The following is a 12,162-nucleotide window of genomic DNA, read 5'->3' on the forward strand; positions in this document are numbered from 1 at the left end:
ATATTACCAGATGCAGACAGCTGGCCTCCATTTAAGCCTTTCTTTCATTCTTCCTCTTTTCTGTCTCTCTCTCTCCTCTCTCTCTCTCTCTCTCTCTCTCTCTCTCTCTCTCTCTCTCTCTCTCTCTCTCTCTCTCTCTCTCTCTCTCTCTCTCTCTCTCTCTCTCTCTCTCTGTGTGTGTGAAAGCACAAAGTGTGCCCAGTATCAAATTTAGCTGTTCAGCTGTAATGTGGCACACTGGTGGTGAAGGCCCAGTGTCATTATTGCTTTGAAACATGAAGGCCACTAAAGTCAAACTGCCATAATGACTTGACTGTTCAGAGGGGGTCATAGAGCCCCCCCCCCCTCCCTTTTGAGTCAGTAAAGGCAGTGAAACTGCCAGAGACCTTTCTCCCCCCCAAGAGCCCCTCTATCCTCCCCAGGCCTCTTTGTATCTTCAAATTCCTGATTGTTGGACTGAGGACACAGAGAATGAGAGAGAGAGCTAGAGAAAGAAAGGAAGAGAGAGCGGGAGAGAGAGAGAAGTGATAAAGTGAGGATGTAAGGAGGTCTGGCCTGGCATTGAGAGCAGAGCTGAGGGGTTGGGGGAACGCTGCGGAGAGCAAGTCACAGCTCTACTGCATGTAAACATGCAGCACAGAGTGAATTCCAGGAAAGAAGGAGAGTGGGGGAAGGGGGAACGGACACCTTTCCTCTAAAGAATGTTAATGACTAACTGGAAAGACCTGCCTGCTTTGTGGGTCGATCGCAGAACAAAACATGTCCTCTGGGACACCTGCATGTACTAAGTGGGGAGTGATGATGGGCTGTGCCAGTTTGACATTTGATTGCACTGTTAGGATCCTCAAGCAGACATAGATATCATATCCTTACTAGTTTGTCACTAGTGAACTACTAAACTAAAGCGATGTTGCAACTTGCCACCACAAAAAACAGGATCCATGAGGAAGAAATGGCAAGGATGCTGATAACCGCAATAAGGTAATTTCAAGATGGGGAAAGCTACTGTAATGCCACCACCATCACATAAGGCATTGGGTTACAGTGGGTCACCCTGTATGGGCAAGCCTTGCAGCCATGCACTTGAAATTCACCAGAATGTAGGCCCTATCTTAGGGATCTTACGCAATATCTCTTGCAGAATGATGCTAATCAGTAGGTAAGCATTGCCTCAGCAAGTGCTAAGGCCTGTGTCAACAAGCTGAACTGGGCTCTCTACACACTGCAGCTAAAATTGATTATTGTTTTACTCTCTCATACTGCTGATGAAGTAATGTTGTAGTTTTCACTGCAGCACCACCCAATTATGTGGCCGTGGGCGAGATGTGATGGTGCTTCACGCCCCACGTGTTTGAGCATGAGCATCCTGCGCTATAAAACTATAAACGCGAGTAATGCCGCGCTGTGTGCGGCGATGGACATTAGTCATAACCATACGGCTGCTACTGTGAGGTACATTGGGGAGGAACTAATGTGTTATGGCTTTCCGTGGTGAGTCACCCGGATGTTGTGAAGAGCTTTGTCTGGGTCAGGTGTGAGATGAGGTGGACCTTGAACCACATTGTCTTTCACTCTCAGCTCAGCTCTCGACTCGTACAGGGTGTGTTTGACCAAGACGACGTCTCTGACCCTCACGATGTTCGAGAACTTCCTGATAGTGCACTTCTTGGGAATGTGTATATTATGGGCTGGTTGCTGGTACCCAGCCCCGGGCAGTGAGTGAGTCATACTATAACACGACTTCAAGCGACCTGCACATTTATCACAACGAAAATATTAACATCCTGCCATGCTGTAGGGCGTGCTGGGGATTACGGTGAGCACATAAGCAAACCCACAGCAAGCCCAGCAGAGCTGTATACCTAAGTCATGTATACACTTCATAATATTTATACCCGCTTAGTCGTGTTGGATCAGGCGATGTATTAATGTATGTGACGCAGCACGAGAAAGTGAAACTGGTGCATATTCACCTTGTCATTATTACCATACCATAAAGTCGTAGGTTATAAAGTTATCGTCATCTCAACTATACTTCTCAGTTGAGTTGAAACAACACGTACAAAGCTCCAAGTGTCTAAATATCTAGAAGTGATCTGTTTAAACATTATCGGGATTTGTTTGTTCTTTTGTGTGTGTGTGTGTGTGTGTGTGTGTGTCTGGGTGCGAATGTGTATGAGTCACGGTGTTTGTGAGCGCTTTAGTACAGGGATATCTGTGAGTAACCCTACCCATGGCCTGCACAGGTGATAGTGTGCTGAATATAGAGTGGGGTGGCCAGCTGGCCCTACTATTTAAAACTGAGAGAGGACCCAGGGGCGGGTGATACGGGTTTGGGGGCTCACAAGCATTCTGATGGTGCTAGAGTTGAGTCGGGTTTGTGTGTGTGCATGTGTGTGCGCATGCATGTGCGTGTGTGTGTGTGTGGAAAGACGGGGAAACAAGAAACAAGTGGGGGCTAGTCTGTGTGTGTGTGTGAGCGAGAGAGACCGAGACAGAGAGAGAGAGAGATTGTTTGTCTGTGTGGGTTTTTTGTGGGGGCTTGTTTCTCAAAGCCTGCTGAAAGCTTAAATGCTGTAGTCTGAGGAATGTGTACTGTATTTACCTCTGCAAAACTGTTCTGAAGCCCGTGGGAGACAAGGCGTCCCCTTAGAATAGCAAGCCTCACAAAAACTTCAGGCATCGTTGGATGGATTGACAAAGTTCTGTTGAGGACACAGGAGAATGATCATGCCACATAACATATTGTCCAGATCGTGTTGTCTCACACAGACTATGCCTTTCATATTGATTCAGTGGTGGCTATATTTTATTAGCTCATAGCAGTTTATTATGAGAATATTTGTGGCTGATATGTTCGGCTTAAGCTAAATTAGATTCATAGTATTAGCGGGCTGCTGGCAAAGTCAGACAATATGAGAACTTGATGTTGAGGTTCAGCTGTTAGAGGTGTGTGTGTGTGTGGTGGGGAGGGGGTGTAGAAGAGAAGGGGGTGGGGTCTCCACTGTGGAGACTACGAGTGAATGAGAGGCAACAGCTGAGCTGGAGGAGGAGAGAAGAGCAGTCTATTGGCACTGCGTTGGACCCTCCTCTCGTTTCATCTCTCCTCTTCCTGCCTCCCTGACGGCGTTGGCGCACCAGTGGCCAGAGCAGGCTCTGTGCCGCAGCTCTCTGTTCTCACCTCACCCTCACTCCTCTCTCTATTCCTCTCCTTGGACACAATTTGTTTTGGTCTTCCTGCAAGTGTGACATGTCTAGCACCAAACCTCACCAACTGGACAAAAGGGGTGTTTGACTTGACAGAAGAAAGAGTTGGCAACGAAGCAAGAAATAAGGGATCAAACTTTGACACCAAAGAAAATCCACAAAGGACAACAAAACTTGTTATTGTAAATCAAATTGGTCTAGATCTATGGACTTGATTCTCTGTTACAGATCAGAAAGGGGACCTGTTACGTCTGTGTGATGCATTACCTGCTCAGCAGATTTGGAAGCCAGCTGGAAGATATTAACTGTTGTTAAATATTGGTGCATAATTTGAGATGACAATTTATGGGATGATCAGTCTTAATCTCTGTGTTTGGAACTCTTAAAAACGTGCTTCAATCATCATGCTGGATACTAATCACTGCCTGCACATCGACACTTCCTCCTTGGTGGCTCAACCAATCAGAAACGATACCAGCAAGCCAGGGATAACCATGGATTACGAGAGACACGCCTATCATAGCTTGAAAGAAGGTGGGCATGGAGTGACTTGTGTAGGAGTTGAGTTATTCAGTAAAGCCCAGCTTAATTGTGTTTGTGTGTATTGGGTGTGCTTGAATCAGGTTGTGTGACTGGGAGTGACTTCACTTCTCACACAGCGTCTGCTGAGCAGGTGACTCGCCTTGCTCCCATGACAGGATGGCTGTTTCTTTCAGCGCTCACTGTCGCAGCATTCGTTCGTTACTTCGTCTGGTGGCCAAATGTTGAGGTCATTCTGTCGCCCCTCCGAGTGTGGGCTGAATCGGATGAGGGTGCCAGGTGGACGGGGGAGAGGGGTCTGACCCGCCCCTGTCGCCGCGTGTGGCAGCCCAGGGGCCTTTGGGGACCGCTTTGATTATGCCCACTGCCACGCAGGCCCAGGGATTAACCCAGTTGGCAGCTATACAGTCTGCCCCTCTTTTTTTTTTTATTTTTAACTTGTTTAGTTTTAACTCGTTTTCTTTTTTAGCTTTTCATTTGGCCTTTTGGGCTGTAGAAAAGCTGCAGCTAGTGCAACTAGGACAGCATCATCCACCTCTATTTTTCTTCTCTCCTCCACTTCTTTCATTCTCTCTCTCTCTCTCTCTCTCTCTCTCTCTCTCTCTCTCTCTCTGTTGCTCTCACTTGCTGATCTGTTGCTGCTTTGGGCAACGGGAGCATATCAAAGTGTCTGTTTGATTTACAGTAATAGGGCCCAGCTTCACAAATAGGTGTGAGAGAGCTTGTGTTTCCTCACTGCTGTGGTGGGGGCCTTAAATAGTCTGTGTATTGGGTGGTGGTGGTGGTGGTGGGGTTGGGTCGTAGGGGTTCAGCAGTAAAACAGAAAGCAGAGAATGAATGATGAGAATGTGACATGACACCGGGCAGCGGGAGGACGACAAAACAGCCCAGCGTTCGTGACCGTTAACAACCAAGATGGGGCAGATAGAAGGAAAGGCGAGGAAAGTGTTGAGCGTTCAAGGTTTTTGCTCCTGAGAATAGATCTGTCTTTCACCAGTTTCGGGTTGTGCCAGGTGGGGTTGGGTATTCCCCAGTGGCAAAGGCCCTGCTATGTGATCTCAGCACGTGAGCCATGTTAGAAAGTGTGTGTGTGTGTGTATGTGTGTGTATTTGTATTGGTGGGTGCCAGGAAAGGCTGCTAAGTAATTACTTCATAATGTGGGGATTGGTTTTCCCTGAGTCCCCTGTTGAAGGTGACTGGCGGGTATGCGTCAGCGGTCTGTGTTGGAGGTGATGTCATGGGGGTCGGCACCAACAGGTGTGTGCTGGCCCTTCCAGTGTCCCGGTGGGCAGGCGGCTGTCAGCTCCGATCAGCCTGGCAGAAGCCGAGTAACGTTAAGAGGCCAAATGAGTGGAGTGGCCTGTCTGGCCGGCTTGTTTGGTTAATTACTCCCTGATCATCTGAACACTCATTGCCAAGACGAGTTTGTGTTTGAGTCAGACTGTTTTTATAGTGGTCAGTTAAGTACAGAGTGCATGTGTTGTCCAGTATTTTGGAGAGGAGAATAGATGGAATTAGAAAAGAGGAATGCACATAACACTAGACTGCATAGATTGTGGACTCGACTGACTGTTTTTCCATATCTAGAAGTTTCCACTTCAACAGTGCTTGTTGCTATGGATACTACTGAGCACATGAACACATCTTGATGCCTAGAATGTATTAAACTGTCACCGAGTAATTGAATATTGAACAAAATGACTCATCTACGCCCCCATAAATTAATTGTCCTCCTTTTCCATGCTGGGAACTGGCCGTCCTTTTTACTTGAAGTTGGTCACTTCTATGAAGAGAATAATCAGTAGAATGGAAAGGGTTAACAGGAGCATTTAAATGCTGACTTCACCATCATGCTCATCTGCAGTTGCATTTGCATAGAGGTCTTAACACAGGCATGACCTTTCATGCCCTGTCGCCAGGCCCAATACCACAGTGACCATATACTCTGATGGCCAGCTTGTTGTTGTTCAGGCAGTTGTCTATGCCCCTGTAGTTGTCATGTGGTGAGTCCACCCACGTGCCGTCATGCTAGGTCTGTTCTGTCGTGTTCTTTTCTGAAAACAGCAGTGAAGAAGAATCAGGAAGTGTGTAACGCCACCCCCTTCACACCCCGACCGCTTCCCCTTTACCTCTTGCTTCAGTTCTGAGTATATAGAGTGGAAGGAGAAAGAGAAAGAGTGAGAGAGAGGGTGGTTGCTATCAATCTTCTGCTTTTTACCACTCTTTTTAGAAACACTTAGGATACATCAATGGGAATTGCCTGCTAAGAACAGCGGAGAGTGGAGAGACAGAGAGATCATCATCATCACCACTACACTGTACTTCCATTTGACCGACACTTTCTCTTTTTTCTCTCTCTCTCTCTCTCTCTCTCTCTGTCTCTATCTCTCCCTCTCTGTCTCTATCTCTCCCTCTCTCCACATGCAGTGCTACAGCTCAAACTGCAGCAGCGACGCACACGAGAGGAGCTGGTCAGCCAAGGGATCATGCCTCGTAAGTCTCCCCGCCTGTCTCCACCTCACATAGTTTTCTTTCCCTCCCTTGCCTCTGCCTCTGTTAGGGTGAGTCACACGCCAAAACAAACAGGCGCCGTAGTGACCAGGCCAAAACTCCTGTGGGCCAGCACCAGACAACAACGTCATTAAGATATTCTGGTTTTATTCCTAGATGTGCAAGGATAACTTTCAGATGTTGACTTATGTAAAGGAGGCAAAGGAAGTTGCATGCAAATACAGTATGCGCACTAGGTCATACTTCGACCTTGTAGTTATTGCCTGTTGAACGAGTCTCAGTTTGCATGCAGTGGCTATTATTAATGTAAATGATCTCTTATAGCACATAGCAGCTCATTTATGTGTGTGTGTAATTCTATGTCATATATGTATCACTGAGGCTATAACTTTTAGACATCACTTCATTTAGAAAGCCTCACTGTAGTAATTCTAGAGTACTGCACAATCATTATATTGATGACCGGTCAATGTATGTGACAAAATTAAAGAAGTTGCAGACTTATTTTAAGATGTTATGACCATGCATACATTTTTTGTGCAGTCTTGCAACACTTACTTGAGGTTAAATAGTGGGTGTTGCAAATGCACAGAAGAGAAATATACTGCCTCTTAATATAACAAGGCTGCTTCAGATTAAAACAGCCATGGTCTTTTATCAGGTAGGTCAGCTTCCCCCTCTGTTTCCACTTCCTTTTTTTGCTCACTTCTGCCAAAATGAGGAGACATTCTGTCCAAGTGCTGTACTCTGTTGACACTCTGTGTGCAAAGGAGGAAGGCCCTGTGAAAACGATAGCACAGTGCTGCACTGTCTCTCAACCACAGGATCCCTAATTCAAAAGGCCCTGGTTCTGGGACCTGGCGATACGATACATATCATAATACATTGGTTACGCTTCAATATATGGGGCATGCCACACCGAAATGAGTCCAGTGTCGCGGAAATCCATTTCGAGATATAACGATTTGAATGAAGAGAGGGTCGAAAAATTACTAAAATATGTATTTTCTAATTTCACCACAAACACATTCCTTAACCTCTTATCTGTCACTCATTGACATATCTTACTGTAAACCGACCTAGAAATATGATTTTGAAGGCCAAATGTGTAGGCTGCGCATTAAAAATTGGATAAAAAAGTTGACGTTTTTCTTCCTCATTCCTGTACGTGAGAACAGGAAAGTTTCTGTTTTCTTTGGTCTGATAACTTTGTGTTTTGGCTATTGGCCTCTTCAAGAAGTCATCATAAATAGGTTATCCGCTCGTAATTATTCTGAAGCAATTTTCTATTTTAGCCAAGAGATTTAGGAGAAGAAACAGCCACCTAAACAGTTGTTGCTGACCAGATTCCTCACGGAGATTGCACCTGATTGGTCCGATTCAATTTGTTTTGGAGTTGGCAGCCTAGTATCTCCAAAGTATTTCTTTGGAGAACGGACAACAGTGATTGACAGCACTGGGTCTATTTTAATTCTAAAGGCAAAGGGAACTTTATCAGGATGCATAGTCTTGTGGTGATTGGTTGAGAGGAAATATACATAATATGCTCATTTACACTTCACAAACTTTAAAGCTGATTTTCTCAAAACTTGTTTTTTTGCCGAGATGAGGATAGCCTTCACACTTTGGCCAATAATAGTGTTGACTAAACGGAACTGAACAAATGACCCCTTGTTTTAAACCCTAAGGTCTGTGGATTATGAATATCCAATAAACCCATTTTTTGTCAAACTGAACTAATTTCGTTGTGGCACGCCCCATATTGCGATATATTTCAATACTGTGCGAAAGGTGATATATTGTGATTTTTTTAGTCTAATTTTAGAAAAACTGATTATAAAGAAGACATCATACACACAAAATGTAAGTACAAAAAGTCTGCTTTAGACAAACAATTCAGTATACGGTACAGTGCAGTGCAGTCTGCCTATGTCAATAGCAAAATAAAGTACTTGCAGGTAAACTATTCATAAAACAATCAATATTATGTTTTCGAATATCGATAGTATTTGTAGAAGTATTGCCGAATAAAATATTGTGATATCCGATTTTATCAATATTTTCTTACACCCCTATTCTGGGACAGACCCGAGGCGAATACGTAGCCAAACCGAGCCATGTCGGTGACTGGTCCATTCAGCATTTTGGGCTCATTTTAGGGTCCCTTGACACAGGAAGCAATGGCCCAGCTGTTTCAACAAAAACTGTTAATGTCTCTTTTACCAAATGCCGCAAGAACATTGTGCAAAAACGCGATACTGATATGAGCACATATGACCAGCTGCTCCGCAGCAGCAGGAAACACATTGGAACTGCGTGGTCATGCAGGCCCAGATCAGCAGTCAGTAGTTATCAGCCTAACCTCTGAATAAGATTACTTCTCATTCCGCAATATAATAATTTATGAGAATACAGGATTCAACCATCATAGGATGGCGATTTTCTCATTAATTAAAACATCCGATCTGAATCCCATTTGTATACCTCTCTACTCAGGCAGAAGTTTAAACAAAGTCCCATTTTTGCCTGGCGTCCTCAGAAGCGGACCTAAGTGACGACTGGGCGTCTGCACAACATAACCTTCAATGGATGAGTAGAGTGCATCAATCTGTAAAAGAAAACCGATGCACAGGCTCACCCTTTAAATTCACACACACATTTAAAGTGTTTTGTTGTGACTGAGCTCTGAGAGCCTGTGTGGTCTCAGCAGCTCTGCACGCGGCCCCGGAGGGACATTGGAGGAGTTGGCAGGGGGACCGGGAGGTGAGAACAGGTGAAGGCTCCGTTTCTGGTGTCACATGTTCCTTACTGACCCACCGCGCTATTAAAAGAGATTAGGGAACGGTGCCCCGAGATTTGGGCATTGATCCACGTATGCCAACCTCGGGCTTCAGCAACCCCACGGGTGCCCCAGCACGACAGCGCTGACTGTCGCCAGTGTTTTCAGCAGAGAGAGATGGAGGCCCCAGAGCTATGCCAGATGTTTAAAGTAAATTGATACACTGCATGCATAGTCTAGAGACTATAAAAGATCACTGGCAGAGCTATGACACTCTCTGAGTTGCGTCATAGCCTGCACCACCCACGCCATTCCCTGCACACGCAACAGACCCCTGGACGCTGAGAGTCTTGATCTTCACTGGCCTTGCCCAGCCCAGCCCCTGTCGCTCTGGAGGTTTCATCACCCGCTCTTGCTCAATCAGGAGCTCTTACATCAGGTTCAACCGTCATGCTCTCCGCCTCAATCCCCTCCACATCTGCAGCCGCAGAACATCGAACAACTGTGGAACGTTTTAGTTCTAAACGAAAAGTTTGGAGAGGGATGGTGCAGAGTCTTAAAGGAGAAATCCATCATTTTTATTTATTTATTTATTTTCATATGGATCTTCACACATCTCGGGTCTAGCAATTCGAGCTAGGTAAAACCGATTGTTTTCGGGGTTTTTTCGACAGTACTTGGTGACCTCAAGAAAATCACTGGATTTCTCCTTTAAGACTCCCCACACTTCGGCGCCGGCATGAGTGCGGCACACCCCATTTTCAATATTCAATTACTTTTATTCCATTTATTTCAATGCAACCCTGCACACCACCGATGAACCCTTTCGCTGCAGCCGTGTAGATTACGATTCAGTTCTATTTTTGTCGGAGCTGCTCAATAAAATTCATTTTTTATGTCTGGCTGTTAAAAATTTCAACGCTGGTGTGCGTGGGCAGTTGACAGAAAATGGCAGCGGCAATGTGCAATGTGCGCTTCACTGACCTCATCTACCTGAGAAAAGAGCAGTGAATTGAGAACATGGTTCCTGTGAAACACATCTCTGTGAGACAGCACATCTCTATGAGACAGATTATACTCATCTATAATGGTGCAAATTGTCACACATTTTTGAAACCACTGTTGCAAGCCACAGAATGGCCTTCACCTCATGTGCTCATGTTCTTGTTTACTGATAGGGGATGTTAGGGCTTTTTACAGCTTGCTTGATGATAACCAGAGTGACATTTTCACAGGATAACCAGTTCTGCTTTGAGAATGTGTTGCATCAAATAGCAAGCAACAATGCGGCAGCGCGTTCGACCGTCCTCACCTCTGGTTTCTCTCTCTGCCCTCACAGCACTGAAGAGCCCGGCTGCTTTCCACGAGCAGAGGAGAAGTCTGGAGCGGGCACGGGTGAGTTAGCATCATCCAACTCAGTGACCAACAAGTTACTGAGTACAGCCCCGTACCCCAATCTGTTACAGACTGATCTTCTTAGCTGATTGTCTTTTTCTTGCCTTGTGTAAAGCGCTTACATTTAACCTGAGGCTTTTTCGAAATGACTTAATCTCTCTTCAGTATTTTATTATTATTGTATTATTGTTTTCCTTGACTATTGTATTCTTCTTTTTCCTTTTTTTTTTACTTCTCTTTAAAATACTTTACAAACTATGGTTCAACCTTCTGTAATTCACAGCCTTCTGTAATTGTTTTTTGTCATCACGTCTGGAAAGACTGCACACTCTTCATACTGATTTGACGGCTGTCTATCAGCAAATGCACATGGTTCTGTTTAGCATGTTCTCTACAGGAGCTTTCAGTTCCTTTAGCTTAACTAGTTCAAAAGGGGTGTTGTCGGCTTAGACTAAGTTCCCCAGAATCATAGAGCACACACACACACACATTGAAATTCCCTGCACTTTGGGTCTTTTTGTGTTACCAAGTCTTCCATGTAACCGACTTCTCGGTCTCCCTCAGACGGAGGACTATCTGAAGAGGAAGATCCGGAGCCGTCCTGAGAGGTCGGAGCTAGTGAGAATGCACATACTGGAAGGTGAGTAGGAAGCGCTGCTCTGACACCGTCGTGTTTGAAAACGAGACCGTGTGCACGACTCTTTATGGTTGTGGTGATCTAAATAAACGCACGGTACTACATTTGTAGCTTTACAAAAAAATAATGCCTCTAAATATAGTTGGTATAGATAAATGGATAGATGCACAAGCATCTTGATTGATTCGCATCCCATTGGCCTCCTCTAAAGGAACAGTGAATATCTATCACATGACGGTTCAGGTGAAGTAAAGTTTCCAAGCCAGCAGTTTTACAAAGTGAAAATGTTACAACAGCAAAATATGTTCATACAGTGAGCAGTTGTGGTTTAACATAAAGACATTAAAAAGCATGTAGTGTCAGGATGAGAATGACTTTCACCCTTTTGGTGATAGCAAGCATGTAAACAGCTCTGCTAACCACAGCCTCAGTCACCTTTTGCAAACCACATTAGGGCAGGACCCACACAATAAAGGCCATTGTTGTGCTGTAGTGACTCTTTTATTCTTTAATTTGGAAACCACATTTCATCCTTCACTCCAGAACACACCATCACACACAAAGTCTTTCATTCAAGTGGTCTGGATTGGATTTCCACTCACATTAGAGGTTATAAAACAACAAACATTGCAAGTGTTTTTGCAATTGATTACAAGACGCACCAATACTTGAAAAACAAAAAAGGAGTACTTGAAAACGACAAGCTATACCAGGGATTTACCATCATGTTAACCTGCTGCAACCTTGCCCATAATCTCATACGCTTATGAGTTTACATCTTTAATCAAAACACTTACAGTGGGCCACTAATTAAACACCAACAATCTCTAAAAACGTTCAATTTGTGTTTGGTTATTTCTGTTTATTTCTATTTCTGCTTGTTTCCTTTGGTCATGTACGTGACCAGTTCTCATAGTGCACCATGTCTGCTTCACTGCAGTGTTGCGTGTTTCACACTGACTGTTGTGACCTCTACCAAATTTGCTTTTGTAGCATTTATCAAAATGGCCACTGGTAATAGCTGTGTTTTCTGTTTTAAGTACTCCCCAAGACTAGACAAGAACTACACCAGGAAGGTAAATTTAGAACTGA

The 12,162-nt window shown here is 44.7% G+C and overlaps 1 protein-coding gene across 1 annotated transcript in view; it reads left to right on the top strand.

Moving 5' to 3' along the window:
* The window catches only part of mrtfab (myocardin related transcription factor Ab), a 33,633-nt gene that overhangs the window by 11,965 nt on the left and 9,506 nt on the right, over positions 1-12,162 (top strand). The window contains 3 exon segments of the mRNA XM_048233688.1: positions 6,176-6,241; positions 10,378-10,433; positions 10,998-11,073. Of these exon segments, the coding sequence (XP_048089645.1) occupies positions 6,176-6,241; positions 10,378-10,433; positions 10,998-11,073 (198 nt within the window).

The sequence above is a fragment of the Alosa alosa genome, chromosome 22, assembly GCF_017589495.1.
Source record: "Alosa alosa isolate M-15738 ecotype Scorff River chromosome 22, AALO_Geno_1.1, whole genome shotgun sequence".
Classification (NCBI taxonomy): domain Eukaryota; kingdom Metazoa; phylum Chordata; class Actinopteri; order Clupeiformes; family Clupeidae; genus Alosa; species Alosa alosa.